Source organism: Bubalus bubalis, chromosome 1 (genome assembly GCF_019923935.1).
Source record: "Bubalus bubalis isolate 160015118507 breed Murrah chromosome 1, NDDB_SH_1, whole genome shotgun sequence".
NCBI lineage: Eukaryota > Metazoa > Chordata > Mammalia > Artiodactyla > Bovidae > Bubalus > Bubalus bubalis.
The window spans coordinates 3797836-3815198 of NC_059157.1; the positions used below are offsets into that span (position 1 = coordinate 3797836).

Genomic DNA, 17363 nt, shown 5'->3' on the forward strand with positions numbered 1-17363 from the left:
TGGTGCAAATTTCATTTAAGCTCTTTCATACTTTTCTTGGTTTTGTACTTAATTTTTTAAACTATTTAAAGAGCTTGAAAAAATACCTTGGTTGTTGCTATGGATTTTTTCTTGGTCGTTCAAGCCTGTCTTCTAGCTGTATATGTGACGGTTCTTTCTGCTTCTCTTCATTCATGTGTATCTAGCTCATCAACTGGACAGCAAGGAGATCAAACCAGTCCATCCTAAAGGAAATCAGTCCTGAACATTCATAGGAAGGATTGATGCTGAAGCTGAAACTCCAGTACTTTGGCCACCTGATGAGAAGAGCCAACTCACTAGAAAAGACCCTGATGCTGGGAACGATTGAAGGTGGGAGGAGAAGGGGATGACAGAGGATGAGATGGTTGGATGGCATCACTGACTCGATGGACATGAGTTTGAGTAGGCTCCAGGACTTGGTGAAGGACAGGGAGGCCTGGCATGCTGCAGTCCATGGGGTCACAAAGAGTTGGATACAACTGAGTGACTGAACAACAACAAGCTCATCAACGTATTTCAAGGTGCAAAAGGGTAACAAAAACTGCAGGAGGAGGGAGGCACCAAGCCAAGAAATTATTGATATTTTCAGAACAGGTATCAGAATAAGTCATCACTCATGTCTCCTAAGTGGCGGGCACAGTGCTCTACACACATTAGCTTTCCTTTTTACAACAAATCTGATAACTTGGTATTATTGTTATTGTTGTTGTCTAGGCGCCCACTCTTTTGTGACCCCATGGATTGGAATTTTCCAGGCAAGAATACTGGACTAGGCTGCCATTTCCTTTCTCCAGGGGATCTTCCTGACCCATAGGTCAAACTCGCATTTCCTGCCCCTGTCTTTTGCATTGGCAGGCCGGTTCTTTCCTGCTGAGCCACTGGGGAAGCCATTGGGTATTATTACCTCATTCAAAATTAAGTGGACTCAGCTCAGAGAGGTTAAATGAAAGAGTCAGCAGTCAACTTAAGTCTGTCTGACTGTGAAGCATAAGAGCTTAACATTAAAAAAAGAACTGCACCAGTTCTCCATTAATGGAGTTGTAAGAAATGTGAACTGCTGTTGTATACTGAGCTAATAATACCCTCTATTCCGCGCTTCCCTTTTCCAGCTGTCTGCTGTCACAGGGTGATGTGTCTCAGGAACATTTTTCTCTGCACATCTGTGCTCACACAATTACTGACTTTTAAAACTGGACGTGGGATCACATGGTCATGAATGGCTGCTTCTCCACTAAGTTTTCCTAATGCCACTATTTTTAAAAAACCTGTTTTCCAGTGGATGCTTTACATATACCATAATTTGTTTGATCATTCCCCTCTGGGTCAACATGTGGATTGTTTCCAATTTCTCAGTTATAAAAACAAAGGTGCAAAGAAAACTTTGGAACACAGAACTTTGTGCCCTCGGGTACCGTATTTCCATGCGACAGACTACTTTAAGAGGGGCAGCAGGGTCGAAGCATGCCTGCATTTTACGTTGTAACAGACGCTGCTGGGCTGTGCTTAGTCACTCAGCTGTGTCCAGCTCTTTGCAACTCCATGGACTGTAGCCCGTCAGGCTCCTCTGTCCATGGGGATTCTTTAGGCAAGAATACTGGAGCGGGTTGCCATGCCCTCCTTCAGAGGATCTCCCCGACCCAGGGATTGAACCCAGGTCGATCTGCATTGCAGGCGTATTTTTACCATCTGAACCACCAGGGAAGCCCAGCAGATGCTGCTTCATTGGCCTCAAAAAGCCCACGGTCCCCCCACTGCCGATGCTGCATCTCAGTGAAAACTGCGGTCGGGTGGACCGGAGCTTTGAGCTTCTGAGGTTTGCTTGCTATCGACATTGCCAGTGCCCTTCTCCGTTTCCCTCCCCTCCACTCAAGCTGAGGGCTTTTATTTCTTTGCTTGCCCTCCTATTTCTGCCTGCCCTGGGCCACTGATGGGTGTGCTTCCCTGCCTTTGAAGTATCAGATCTCAGAGCTCTCCGTGCACCAGAAGCTGGTGGAGAGCACTTACTCTCCTGCTGATGGCCGAGCCTCCCCGGTGCCCTTGAGGTGTATGAGTCCCCGTGCTCTCGTGGAGCCGCGCCTCCTGATGGATGGGGAGCCGGGGCAGAGAGGAGAGTGGAGATGCATGAGCAGATGGTCTCCTGGTGGAAGGGCTCAAGCCTTTTAATCCCCCACCTTCTCAAACACTCGCCAACCTGAAGATGTCCTTGTATTTCACTTAAGGACAAAGATAGCGGTCATGTGCTGAGATCCTGAATGTCTAACTTGAAGGATTATAAAGTGCAATGACTTGACTTCACCTCTCTTAGTTTTAGACCACTTTGTTATTTTGGTAGATGAGACTCATACATCATTTAAAATGGACGTCACTGGTTTGAGTCATTTCCCCCTCCCGCCTCCTTCTGAAGAGCATGAGTTAATAGTCTGTCCTTTGTGAACATAAGAAATAGTTTCAAAAATTACTTTAACTCGTCTAAGTCTTGGGGACTGGTTTAACAAATGATACCTATAAGCAAGGATAGTCTATAGCCAATAAAAGTCAGGATTCAGAAGGATATTTAATGACAAAGGAACATGTGGATGATATATTGTTAAGCCTGAACAGTTGGTTAAAAGTGATTCCAAGTTTGTAAAAAAATAGATACACATAGGAGAAAGAATGAAATATAATCAAGATCTTCATATCCTTTGAGAATGGAATTACAAATGATTTTTAAAACTCATTTCTGTTGAACTTTTGGGAAATCTTCACTCCTTGAACATGGGAGGCTTTTATAGTGAGAGAAAGCACCTTGTCAGTAAGATTATTTTGACTGTCTTTTCTTGTCTTCCCGGGTATCTGAGATTCACTTCTCTTGCTTCAAGCACAGAGCAGATCTACAGAGAAAATCCAGTGAGCTCCCCAGTTTGTTGCTTTTTCCCTAATTCCAGGAAAAAAATGGGTCATTCTCTGCCTTGTTTTTCCCACCAGGTCTGAGTGTTTCAGGAAGCTCCCTGACGGACACCAAGGCCAAACATCCAGGGATGGAGGGCTGGCTGGCTGGCTCCCGCAGGGCTGGCAAGATCCAGCTCCAGGGGTGCATGCACCTGTCCAGGACCCATCCCCGTGGGGCTAGTGGGACTGTGGTTCCCAGGGAGAAGCTCAGGGGGGGCACAGAAGCTTGAAAGGAGAAGCCTTGCAAGAACTTGAAAGAGAAGCTGGACTCCAGTCAGACAGAGTGGGATTCTCAAGAAGGGCTCAAGTCCCAGAAGGATGTTACTGGATGGAGTGAGTAAGCAGCACACCCAGCTGGCAATTAAGGTAAGCCACGTCTAAAGGGAAGGACAAACCAAGAAGGAGACTTGGGGGCTCCCCCGGTGCACTCAAGGAAGGGAATCGCCGTTCAATCGATAAGTCGTGTCCAACTCTTTGTGGCCCTGTGGACTGCAGCACACCAGGCCCCCCTGTCCTTCACTATCTCTGAGACTTCACCCAGAGTCATGTCTGTCAGTCAGTGGTGCTATCTGACCACCTCATCCTCCTCTGCCCTCTTCTCCTCCTGCCCTCAAGTCTTTCCTAACATTAGGGTCTCTTCCAAAGAGTCCGCTCTTCACATCAGGTGGCCAAAGTATTGGAGCTTCAGCTTCAGCATAAGTCCTTCCAATGAATATTCAGGACTGATTTCCTTTAGAATGGACTAGTTGGATCTCCTTGCAGTCTAAGGGACTCTCAAGAGTCTTCTCCAACACTACAGTTCAAAAGCATCAATTCTTCATCCAGCTCTCAGCCTTCTTCATGGTCCAGCTCTCACATCCGTACATGACTATGGATGCACATTCCCCGGTGTCCACTAGGTGGCAGACCCTTTCCTTTACTGGTGCTAAGAGGTTGTGCGTAATCGCAGGCACCTCCTGATGCTCACGCCTTAAAGATCTCTTATGAGTGATTGAAATATAGATTCCTGGGCCCCTTTCCAGAACTTCCAGTTCAGTTCTCTGGGGCCTGAGATTCTGCATTTCTAAGAAGGTCCAGGTGCTGCACCATCTCAGACTCTGGGAGGGGAGGAGGTGGGCGCGAGTAGGGTGGTCCTCACGGCTGAGCAATCAATTCACATTGTGGCAAAAAAACAACTCCGCGGAGGTGGAGCGTGGCTGCGGGGAGGGAACGGGATCGCTTGCTTCGGGTTGGAAAGAGCCTCCGGCACTAGAGCAGATTTCAACTGTGGGATCTGTAGCAGAATGTCAGGGCTCCAGGGCGCTCTTTTTATTGAAATATGTTACCAGTTAGTTTCCTTAGAATGACTGTAACACACAGGAGCACACATACGCCTAGACTGAAATAAAAACAGTATTGAGATCAACCCGAGAAAGAAGACATTTGGTACCTACCAAAAATAAGCCTAAAGAAAAACATTAAGAACGCTGCTGCTGCCGAGTCACTTCAGTCATGTCCGACTCTGTGCGACCCCATAGACGGCAGCCCACCAGGCTCCCCCGTCCCTGGGATTATCCAGGCAAGAACACTGGAGTGGGTTGCCATTTCCTTCTCCAGTGCATGAAAGTGAAAAGTGAAAGTGAAGTTGCTCAGTCGTGTCCCACCCTCAGCGACCCCATGGACTGCAGCCTACCAGGCTCCTCCGTCCATGGGATTTTCCGGGAAGAGTATTGGAGTGGGGTGCCATTGCCTTCTCTGAAGCATAAATCAGCAAATCTCAAACAATTTACAAAATAGCCAGCCCGGGACGGCCCAATCCTTGGCCGTCTGCTGCAGCAGACTTATACATGGGCTCTGGACTGTGTGACTGACTGGTGAGTTTGACAACATCCAACTAGAGTCTACACTGTCCAGTGAGACGGATCCACTGAGCACAACTTTGAAGGCCAGTGGCAGTGCTTTTTGGCAATGACAGTTTGTAAAGCTTCCTTTCAGTTTCTGTACTTGCATCAACAGAGACAGGTAGGAAGTAAGTTTGCAGCAGGGGCCCCAACCACAAGGGCTCCCTAAGTGGCTCAGAGGTAAAGAATTAGCTTGTAGGAAACATGAGTTCCATCCCTGGGTTGAAAGATTCCTGGAGAAAGAAATGGCAACCCACTCCAGTATTTTTGCCAGGAAATCCTATAGACAGAAGAGCCTTGTGGGCTACAGTCCCTGGGGTCAAAAAGAGTTGGACATGATTTAGCAGCTAAACAACAATCCAACCACGAACCACTCTCAGAGGTGCCTTGGTCCAGACTGGCTAGATCACTGATTTGGGAGATGAGTTTTAGCACAAATTCAAGCCATCTATTTGTTCTTTTGGCTTCTCCACAGCAGACTCTTGACATTTTGTATCCTTTAAGAGTTAGTTGTTAGTGTTGTTCAGTCGCTCAGTCGCGTCTCTTTGCAACCCCATGGACTGCAGCACGCCAGGCTTCCCTGTTCTACACCATCTCCCAGAGTTTGGTCAAACTCATGTCCATCGAGTCGGTGATGCCATCCAACCATCTCATCCTCTGTTGTCCCCTTCTCCTCCTGCCTTCAATCTTTCCCAGCATCAGGGTCTTTTCCAGTGAGTTGGCTCTTCACATCAGGTGGCCAAAGGGTTACTTGGTTTTGCTCAATTCCACTTGGGGTCCTGGAAATGGGGGGACTTGGATGGATATTTGGCTCTGCTGCTATTTTTTCTTCAAGGCTGTGAAGGACAATGTCCTGCACTTAGTAGCCAGTTAATAAACACAGATGGGATGCACGGAATGGCAGCCCAGGAAAGAAATATCGAGCGCACCTGCGGGCTAGATAGAGAGAGCCAGGAGATCAGTGCCCAGCCTGGGTGAGAGAGCTCTTCTCACAGTGCCTGTGAAGAGGCAGCTGGCAAGCTGAGTACACGGAGAGCACCCAACTCCAAAAAGAAAAGCATCTAATCCAGTTGTTTCCCCGGCCCCTCCACCGCCTCATCAGACACGGGTGTCCAGTGGCAAGGAGTGAAGTTACAAGGTTCGGCCATGACCGCGTAGGCGTCCCCAGACTCTCCATGCTGAACCAAGGCACTGCCTCGCGTCCACGCCAATGAGAATCCTGGCGGTTGCTCTGGAAACTGCAGGAGCATTTACCTTTATTGCGTTCCTTTACAACTAGAATCTGGAGGAAGGGCTTTCATTCAAGAGTTTAATTAGATTTTCCTATGAAACAATTCTCTGCCTTGCAGCAAAAAAGAGCTGAATGAATGCAAAATGGATGGTCAAGTCTAACCTCCCTGAAACTTCCCACCCCACGCCACACCCAAATGTCCTGGTCTCCTCCTTCTCTCACCAGAGCGCGGCCCAGGGGATCTGTGTAATTTAATGATGCTGAGCCAATAAGAGTGATCACAGCAAGGATGACGCTGACGTTCAGAGGCCACAATGAGGGGTGCTGTGCTAAGTACTTCAATAGCGATACATTTTCTAATTCAATTCTGTCAGCAATCACATAGCTTTGCTCAAGGATGGATAGTGGAAAGGGTGAGGTTCTAGCCCAAATACGGTAGACTCAAAAATCCGCGACCTTAATCACTGTGTTACAAACAGTAGGGTCTTGGAAACCAAATAGAAACTCTCTCCTTTTGCTCTCAAGGTTTACCAATAAACCGGAAAGTGTACAGTTGTCAAAAACCCTAGATATGCAAGGCCAAGTTTTCTCACAAATGACAGAGATGGATCCATGAATGAGTGAACAAACACGGGTACCAATCAGGAATAAATCAAATTTAGTTTGTGGGTCCTTAGGTCATGAGGACACTGCAGTGCCCTGTAAACCAAGGCCTGACGTGCTTTTGATGCCAGCTCCTAAAATTTGAAGCTACTATGTGGTTACTGATTTTAAGATAAACTCTTGATTGTATTTCAAACAAATGTGCACACACACACACACACACCTGTTCTATATCCCGACTCCTTTGGAAAAACTTACTTTGCTCTTTTTCTAAATATCCCTTTCAATTTCTCAGTCTCCTAAGTAATAAAGATGAGAGACAGTTCAAACACAGATCCTTCTCAAGAGAACATGGATGGTTTTGACTGCATTCAAATGAGAGCCTATACCACTATTTTATTATTTGTTTAGATAATCCCATTTTCATTTGAGACAATCTGCACACCCAGCTGCCCAGATCAACTGGTGCTTCCAAGCAGCTTTTCAAGTTTTCAAAAAAGTTAAAGGACCAGCAGTTTTTTGAGAAGAATGACAGAATCACGTGTTTACGCTCAATTTAGAACAGGTTGCAAAGGTCCTATATGGCTCAAATATAGGGCTCTCTACAAACTTTCATTAATATATCTTGATATGTGCTTGGCAGATTTTCAAACACACCATTTGAAATTTTATCACGCTAACGTAATATTGTAAATCAACATACGTTCACATAAAAACTTGATCATGAATCAAAGTCCTCAAAGAAAATGGAAAAGGACTTTATTTTTTAAAAATGCTAAATTGAGAAAGGGCGGAGGGTCAACATGAACTTGGACATTTAAAGACACTAACTGATTTAAGAAGCAAAGATTTTGGGAAGCCCTAAGACCATAAAGCGATCAACACAAAGACATCTGTCAGGGCGGAGGCGACCCGAGGTAAAGACCAGTTAAATCTAATGCAATCAGAAACTTAGGCCAGTTTAACATTTTTTATGAGGTGACAACCCCCTAACACCATAATCTCGCCTTTCAGGTTGATGACACAGGACTTAATGAGTCAAAGAAAACAACTTCAAACCGCTTTTTTGAACATGAATTGTCTATTTAGGTTAAAGGTAGATTTGGAGATCCTATTAGCTACTGGCACAACTGGGAAAAGTCATGCACACACACACACGCACGCACACACACGCACACACACTTCAAAGCAAGTAGTTATGTAATGCCAGCAGTGTCTGTTTCTACTCAGCTTCAAAAACAGAACTGAAGCCAAAACTAACAACCCTCCTGCTCATTAGAGAAAGAAAAATGTCTTCTCCCCCAAGTGGCCCCAACAGGAAGCTGAGATTAGCTGCTCTCCTCAGAAACCCCCTTCTTTTCTGCTCCATAGAAGGTCTGGGGGCAAAGGCACTTGGGAAGAGAGCTGCGGGGAGCCACGTGGACCGCATCCTGGGCTCAGGGGAGACCCAGCCCACGGTCACGACAGAGAGTCCTTTCCTCGCGGCCACCCGGGTCTCACAAACAGCTGTTACCTTTGCATTTCTTCTCCTCCGCCTGGAAGGTCTGGGCGCTAGGTGCGCTCTGATCGCTCACGTCGTCGTGGTCCAGATGGAATATGGAGCTCGTCCAGGAGGCCTGGATGAGGGGCGACTGCTCATGTTTCAGGGGCCCGCGCCGCTCCGGGTGGCTCTTCCGATGCAGGCAGGCTTCAGACATTCCCACGAGCTTCCACTCCGGCTCGCCGTCTGGACAAGGCTTTGGCTTGTCCCAGGCTGGAAGGCCATTTTCTGGAGGGTTGAAAAACACGACATGACGGGGCTGTTGGCACTGTCAAGACGGGGCTGAGAGGAAGAGGTCTGGAAGGCAAGCGCTTCCCCGGCTCGTGGGGGCTGCCAGCGTTCCCGGACCCTTCCACCCAACGGCGGCGATAAGACGCACTGGGAGCGGCCTCGGGCACGGAGCCCCGGCGCTGGACTGCCTGCGGAGGAGTCAACGCGTTTCCCCCGATTTTTAGCGCCTAGAAAGACATGGGCTCCTCCACGGAAGGGCCGCCCTCTCTCCAGCCCCGCTCCGGATGGCAATGGCTCGGGAGCAAGTGGGCACCAATTTATGATACTGCTTAGATGACCATGTGAGGTCTCAAGGGTCAGGGCTGGCCGTGGACACTTTTCAGATCCTCGGGACATACAACGTCCAGGATGCGGCCTTGTTTGACTTGGGTGTTATCACCGGCTGACCTGAGGGGCACCCTGTTCCCTGAGAGGGACGTGCCACGTGGCTACATGAGAGCGACAACTCGGGCTCCTTGGCACCTTCCACTGCCGACAGGCTGGCATAAGGGGCTGGGTCTTCCAAGGGAAACTGTGCCAGTGGTTTCCATGTCCTCCGGAACAGGCGAGGTGAGAGGAGAGGAGGTCAGCAGATTGTGCTTTAGTTGGGGCAAATTAAGAGCTCTGATGACAGAAGAAAAGCCCCGCTCTCTTGCGCTGAGAAGCAGGCAGTTAATGCTTTCTGTGTGTGACGCTCTTTTCTCTACTCAGTTTCAAGGGGCGTGAAGGTCTGCCCTCTAGAAAATGGGAAACAACTGGATAATATCATGAAAACGTTCTCACACCAACTTTCCCTGGGGGCCAATTTTACCTCCTTGAATATCTTTTCTGAACACGGATATAAGGAAGAGAGTAAAAAGAGTAAGCTAATATAGATGATTTGTAGATGCATTCACATTAAAAAGCATAATCCATCTGGTCACCCATACTTTCAGAAATTCTGTCTGTCAAAATAGGAAAAAACACAAATAGAGTTCTACTTTTAAGTGATTAGAGACAGTGGAATGATTAACTGATAAGTGAATTTTCCTTTATGCTGAAATGACCAAAGGACTGTAGATATCCATATCGGACAGACAGGTCCGCCCTGATCTATGTACAGTACTGGGAATTGAAAGCTGCTTTTCAGACATTTAAGATAAATTTTAAACTGTTAAATGTAAGAGTTAAACCTGCTTTTGGTTTTTACCAGCCGCCTCTGTAAAGCTGCTAGATGTCTTCAGAGATGTTGGTTAGGGTAGTTTTTCTAAAGGTGTCATCTGCTCCCAGCCCCCTTTGGAAGCTGTGTTTACCATTCCTGGTCTTGGGACTACCTTGTGGAAATCCTGACTCCCGTCCACTTCATTTCTAGTACAGGAGAAGACTGCGAACAAAATCACAGCGAGGCAGTAATAACCAACACTCGGCTTCTCTGTCACAGTACGTGGAAATACTGCAGCTTGAAATACCCTCACTTGGCCAGTAAGAAATGATCCCCTTAAAAAAAAAATCACACAATGCTTGGGATGTAACATTTGATCTTATTCAGAGAGGAACCCTGAAAATTCACTCAGTGCTCAGATCTGTGCTTGGCATTGTGTGAGGGGTGTGAAATAGCCCGGGGTCTTTCTCCTCAGTTTAGGTGACATGATTCAATGCGTGGTGAATCCTAAAGGTCAGGACTCCACCATGCCAGCTACTGGTGCAGTTATGGGCACTTATTCTCACTTCCCATGAAAAGAAAACAAAAGATTAGGATCGTGGGAGATTGTATGGCATTTCAGATGAAACATAGCTATGCAGAATTCTTTCAAGGACCTAGTATCCATGAGGGTGTTTTCATGAGCTGAATATAAAGTCACTGAATGCGAGGATTAACTCTGCAAAAGGAGTTTCATTGTTTCTACTGATGTGAGACGCTTTCTCACCCATGTGTGTTTCTAGGATGTCTACTCAATCCTCACGGACTCTAAATCCTCAGTAAATTATATTGTGCAATGTTCCTTTGTAAGTAATGTTAAAGTTATCACAGTGGTTTTGTACAGCCTCCAACATTTGATTTTTCTGCAGAAATTCTTAAAATGTGGTATCAATTCCCTTGACTGCACAGAAATTAAGAAATACAGCCTAATGGGTAGAGAGTGCTCCCCAGTGAAGGGAGCTAGTCAACACGTGTGGATGAGAGACACTGGAAGAGATCTCACCAAGGGGATGTTCTTCTTTATAGCACGGCCCATTAAAGCTTGCTCAGCAGGTCCCCTGGGCCAGCAAGAGTGGGGATTTCTTACAAGCAAGAGATGTTATTTGGAGGCTGAGACAAGGAATAAGATTTCCTTCCATTTTCCTAAGAAAAGAAGCCGAGGTGGTCTGGGAAAAGAGTTCCATTCATTGGAGCCATGTCCAAGCTCGTAATTACGGTCTGCAATTACACTCGTGATAGTGATATTCCGTTGCTCAGTTGGCAGGTTTTTTGGCTGGGGCACTGCTGGGACGAGAAGTCCTGGCTGGGTCACAGAAAAGCTCAAGAAGGATTTATTTAAGGAGGGTTCTTGGTTACCTTCCCAAGATGAACAGAAAGTGTTAGCCACTCAGTCGTGTCCGACTCTTTGCGACCCCATGGACTGTAGTCCCCCAGGCTCCTCTGTCCTTGGGATTCTCCAGGCAAGAATATTGGAGTGGGTTGCCATTCTTTCCTCCAGGAAATCTTCCTGACCCTGGGATCGAACCCATGTCTCTTACATCTCCTGTACTGGCAGGTGGGTTCTTCACCACTGTGCCACCTGGGAAGCCCCAAATTTTTTGGCTGGGCCAGGCAGCATGTGGGATTTTAGTTCCTAAGATGAAGAGGGCAAATATAATTCCTATTCCATTCCCAAGGAGGGATGAGAGACCATTCCAGGCTCCTTCACTTCAGCTGACTGTGGGTGCTGTGCACTGTGTTACTTCCATGTTTGCTTAGCAATGAGGATTCCTGCTATTTCTATGCCAACTCATATCCTTTGGTTCCCCCTAAACTCAAACCAATGAGACCAGGCTTACTGAGATAGGATGGGGCCTGGGAATTTGGATATTTACCAAGTTCTCCAGAAGGTTCTGATACCCAGCAGAGTTTGAGATCCACAGGGTTAAGAAAATCTGAGGTAAGAAAACAAATTATTGGCAGATTTCAGATAAAGGTGCAGTTTCCTTCTCAGACTCGAATGTTTTTTCAAAAACCTGTCCTTCTGAGGATTACCTGGGATACAGATGTGCACAGTAGTGGAAATACATTTTTAAAAGGGAGAGTCTGGCAATGATAATATCTTATAGTTCCTGAAGTATGAGCTCCTAAATGGATCTCAGTTAACATCTGGCTTTTAATATTTCATATTCTAGGCATCAAGATAATTAATTTAATAGGGCAGTTATGAGGCAAATTGATAAATAAGTAGAATCAAAGAAAAAAAAAACTAGAGGGGGCATGTGAACTGCTACGAAAATAACTAGACCCACATTGACCTGTGTGTCTCAGGGCATTTAGATTTGAATGATTGCATTTGTGTTAGATGACCATAATTCTAAGGGCTCAAATGACCTAGAACTGACCTTAAAGGGTTTTTTTCCCAAAAAGAAACAAACATAAATCCCACAGAACTACCTACATCCTATCTCTGGAAATTTCATTAAAGACAAGAGAAAATAAATGTGTCCATCCAAGAAAAGAATTATATGAAAATATGCAAGTGTTTCAGGACACAAAAGCAAGCTGATATCACAGAAAAGTGCTAAGGCAAGGGAAACAGAATTATGCCAGCGTGCTCAGCAAGGGGCTGCTGAGCAGGCTGGGGTTCCATGGCACCGATTGTGAGTGTTGAGTTTGCATTAAAAGGCCATCAACGCAAGGCACTGAGACCCCAGCCATATTCTGTGTTCAGGGGATGTATATATAATACGCTTTGCACACCCAGCGAGTGTGTACAGTTATCACTGTGAAGCATGAGGCCGCTAAGGTCTCTGATTTCTGCTCACATTTTTTATTCCAACCCTAAGTTTTAGCCTTACGGAACTCTCAGACTAGGCACACAGGCACTGGCTTTTACGTGTGGACTCACGTAGAAAAGGAGACTCATGTTGTGCTGAGCCTTGACTACAGGCCAGGTACAGAACTAGCCACTTTGATTCACCTTCATGAACATCCCAGGAGTACACGCAGTTCTACCGCCTGATTGACGGGGAAACTAGAATCCGGAGAAGCGCCTCGTCTGCTGCTTCATATCTTCTGTACTGTTAACTGATGCGGTCTCATGGGTTGCCTTAGTCTGATGAGTCGCCATTGACCTATGAATAGCCAGCATTTGATGACGACTTTGAAAGTTCTTTACACACTATGTTTATTGCCTTGTTCAATTTTCCCAGCCACTTGTTGATGTCTAAATTCGTCTCCCAGATTTCACTCTCTACCACCTACAATCCATGGTCCAGGCAGCAGCCAGAGTGACCTTTGAAAATGTACATCAGAGTAGACTTCCCTGCTGCTGAGAATCATCCGGTGACTTCCCATCAATACTGGAATGAAGTACTCAGGTCTTGCTGCAGCTTGTAGGCTCTGTGGTGTTTATCAGCCTGTCCTGCTGAGCCTCGCTCCTGTGCCTCTGCCTCCAGCTCTCTGTCTTCTGGACACGTGGACATCAAACCTGGGAAGCTCATTCCCAACGCAGAATCTTTGTAGAGACTCTTTCCTATGGCTGGGGTGCCCTTTCCCAGTCCTTATACAACCACCTCCTGTTTTCCCAAGAAAACCGCCAGGATCCACCTCCCTCTCCCTTTTACAGGAAGGTTAGATTTCCCCTTTGAAGAACCTATTGGGTTGCATTTCTCCAGGAAGATACCTTAAATGAGAAACCAAATGGGCTGGACCAGTGTCCACCTTGGTGGAGGGAGACGGGATGAGGTTGGAAGACTGGAGTCCAAGTCTCCCGAGAGGGCCTGAAGGGTCTTACTCTTGGGAAGATCACTTCCTGGCTCTAAGTGTCAGTTTTGCCATTTGCAAAAGGGCAACATAATATTGCTCATGGGATTTTTCTAAGACTCAAATGACATAACGTATGTGGATGTATTTAGTAATTAAGTGCTCTTCAGGTGAACACGTGTAACCTGACCATATGTATTGCCTTCTCTCCAAAGGGAACAATACTATTAATAAAATAATATGTTACTTTTGAGCATCCAGTGGCTCAGACAGTAAAGAATCTGCCTACAGTGCAGGAGACCCAGGTTCAATCCTTGGGTCGGGAAGATCCTTTAGAGTAGGAAATGGCAACCGACTCCAGTATTCTTGCCTGGAGAATCCCATGGACAGAGAGGAGCCAGGCGGGCTACAGTCCATGGGGTTGCAAAGAATCAGACATGACTGAGTGACTAACACTTTCATTTTCATTTTTCATGTTACTTGTACTGTGTTCAACGGACACAGGTACCTGACCTCTACCCTCAACACCACGACCGCCAGCAACACACCTACCATCACCACCTTGTCCTCAACAGAACGTGTATGCAGGTGAGGTTGCTTTTGATGGCCTCCTACTTCTGGCTGCCTTTTCGCCATCTCTCTCCCTCCTCCTGAGTCCTCTGGGTGCTCGGTCCCCACTGTGGGCAGATCGCCTACTCACAGAGCTCTTAGTGACCTTGGGCAAGCCACATCTCTGCTCTGCGCTTCAGTTTCCTCGTCTGTAAGATGGGAACATTCTAACACTGTGATGGTTAAATAAGTTCGTATATAAAAAGGTCTTGGACCAGTGCATGGTGCGCTGTGAACACTCAGTAAGTGTTAGCTCTTCATTCAGGCACTCAACGATCTCTTTTCCTTGCCCCATCCTCCAGCCCAAGTCTTCTCTAAACAAGATTTTCAAAAACATCTCCAGAAAAAATGCTTGACAAATGACTTCACAGGCATGTGTAGCTGCTTCAGTTGCGTCTAACTCTTCGCTACCCTATGGACTGTAGCCTGCCAGGCTCCTCCATCTGTGGGATTCTCCAGGCCAAGATACTGGAGTAGGCTGCCATGCCCTCCTCCAGGGGATCTTCCTGACCCAGGGATTGAACCCTCGTCTCTTATGTCTCCTGGATTGGCAGGTGGGTTCTTTACCACTAGCGCTACCTGGGGAGCCCAAAGGACTTCACACCACTATGTTAATGGCTTGGAATCTGGGATGAGTCACCCCTCTCAGCTGAAGTTGTGATTTAAAGAGGATGGTTGAGGAGTGTAAGTCCACAGCCCGGGAATGAATGTCTAAAGCTGGATTCCTGACGGCTGTGCAAGGCAGATGGGAGAGACGTTTTGATGAAACAGGCATTCCTGTGAAGGCTGGCCTGCCATCATACCCGGCTTGCTTAGCTTGCTTGGTCAGTCAAACAACACAATGGTGAAGACACAGCTTCGACCCCTATTCAACTTTCAAGACCTAGCTTACTGTTTAAACTCTCTTGAACCAATCCATCCACCCTCAAACTTCCATAGTTCCAAAATGTACCTACCTCCCTTGCCCTGCATGCTACTGTTTACCTCATGATATAATCATTCACATAAATGTATAATTTTCTTTTTTTTGTTACATTTACATTGCCTAGCACAATTCAATTATAACTATTAATATCCCTTGTTCCCCAATAGTCTGATAATTGCAAAGAGAAAACTGCTTCCTAAGCACAGACTCTGCCCAATTTCTTATCCAGAAGCCATTGGTTAGTCACAAGGTAGATTCATTTCTATTAAAACCAATTCAATGCAGATTTTCTACCACCAATAGTATTATCTTACCCAAACTGCTGGTGAAAATGAAAACTGTTTTGCTTCTTAGAGGCAGGGATAGGTTAGTGGATAAGACTATGGGCTCAGCTAGTCAAGGTTCAAATTCTGGGGCTTCCCTGGTGGGCTCAGCAGTTAAGAATTTGCTTGCCAATGCAGGGGACACCAGTTTGATCCCTGGTCCGGGAAGATCCCACACGCCATGGAGCAACAAAGCCTGAGTGCAACAGCTACTGAACCCGCACCCTAGAGCCCAGGAACCATAGCCGCTGAAGCCTGAGCGCCCTGGAGCCCGTGCTCGGCAACAAGAGAAGCCAGCGCAGTGAGAAGTCCGCAGACCGCAACTAGAGAGTAGCCCCTGCTCACCACAACTAGAGAAAGCCCATGTAGCAGTGAAGACCCAGCACAGCCAAAAATAAATGAATAAAAATAAACATGAAGAAAAAAAAGTTCAAATTCTAACTCTTCCACTTATCAGCTGTGTGACTTTGGGAAGATTGGATTTGTCCCTGGAATATCTGTCTTACTTGCTCTGTCTCTTCCATAAGGCAAGGACTTAGCACGGCCTCCTCGTGTGTCAGTGGTATCCCCCAGGTTTTCCTTCTTTACTGGCCTCTGATCAACTTATCCATCTCTTACACCCCACAGCTCTAAGCGCACTCTTAACATGACAGGACCTCAATAAGTATTATTTGGAAATAATTGAATGTAATCTAGACAGGTCAAATTACCCCTGAAGCTGAACAGACCATAGACTCTCATCTATCCAGGAATTTCGACCTACAGAGCAATAGTGTGTTCTATGTGAGACAAGTTGGCTAGCCTGCTCAGCATCAGTAGCAAGGGTAAGCCCGCTAGGGAGAGATGTGGGGTGCAGGCTGAGGGGAGCTCTGTGCTCAGAGAAGACAGAAAGGGCAGCTGGGTGACTCTGTTCCTTCCAGCCCCCGGCTGGGTGAGCTCCCTCTTTTTCCTGACCAAGCCACAGGTGTGCAGCCCAGTTTGCTGCCCAGATGATGTGAATGGCAGAGCTCCACGAAGGTGCCATCGTGTGGCTGGGGCATCTCTGGGCCATCCTCTCGGGCCCCTTGGCCTGGCACAGCCCCCAGCCCCGGCCTAGTAGCAGCTGGGATGGGGGTGCAGGCCTGTCTCCTGGTGCCCGGTGGTGGGGGGAGGGGGTCTGTCTAGGTGGCTCTACCAGCCTGCACACAGCTGGGGATGGCTACCAGCCTGACTCCTCATCTCGGTGACTAACTGAGATTACTTCCCCTTTTCACTTTAAAAACACTTTCATGGCCAAGAAGGATCTTTGGAGTTGGTTTTGGGACATGAGTCAACCTTCTCCCCAGATTTCTGGCTTTCTGATTAAAAGCAATGTTTTTTGATTCTACCAACACGTGCCTTTCAAATATTGGTTTTTAAGCTGTGAGCAGCCAGACCTAAGTTCAGTAACACTAAAAATATACTGAGCACTTACTCTATGCCAGACTGGGCACCACAAATATAAATTACGATTAACTGAGCACCTACTGTGTGCCAGGCAGCATCCTAAGTGTTTTCCACACATTATCTCATTTACATCATATAATAATAATATAGAAGTAGGTGTTGTTTCTGTCATTTAAACCAATGTGGAAATAAGGGTCGGGGGTGGGGAAGTCAACTGACTCCTATGTTTCTATTTAGAGTGGGCTACAATGTGCTCTTGGGCTTCCCTGGTGGCTCAGATGGTAAACAATCTGCCTGCAATTCAAGAGACCTGGGTTCGATCCCTGGGTGGGGAAGATCCCCTGGAAGAGGGCATGGCAACCCACTGCAGTATTCTTGCCTGGAAAATCCCATGGACAGAGGAGCCTGGTGGGCTACAGTCCATGGGGTCACAAATGGTCAGACACGACTGAATGACTAACACTTTCACTTTCACAATGTCCTATAATTATTAGTTCAACATTAACATTTGTGAGTTCCTTAACCTCTGGGACCACGGCTTGTTCAGCTACACACCCAGCAGGCAGCGTGGGGCCTGGCCCACTGCACTGCAGTGCAGCTCTCCCTGCACCCGCCCCCCATCTCCCCTCCACAGCCCAGTGGGAACTGGGACCAGTAAGCACATCCTTCTTCCCTTTG

At 46.9% G+C, this 17363-nt stretch overlaps 1 protein-coding gene across 10 annotated transcripts in view; it reads right to left on the reverse strand.

Moving 5' to 3' along the window:
* THRB (thyroid hormone receptor beta) overlaps nt 1–17363 on the reverse strand; it is a 446263-nt gene that overhangs the window by 79245 nt on the left and 349655 nt on the right. For 9 of the 10 annotated variants that reach the window (XM_025273099.3, XM_025273127.3, XM_025273019.3 and 6 more), the window contains one exon: nt 8180–8434. The exons of the other annotated variant lie outside the window; for it this stretch is intronic. In XM_025273099.3, the coding sequence (XP_025128884.1) occupies nt 8180–8434 (255 nt within the window). The remainder of the gene's footprint in view (nt 1–8179; nt 8435–17363) is intronic. 10 annotated transcript variants of the gene reach the window in all.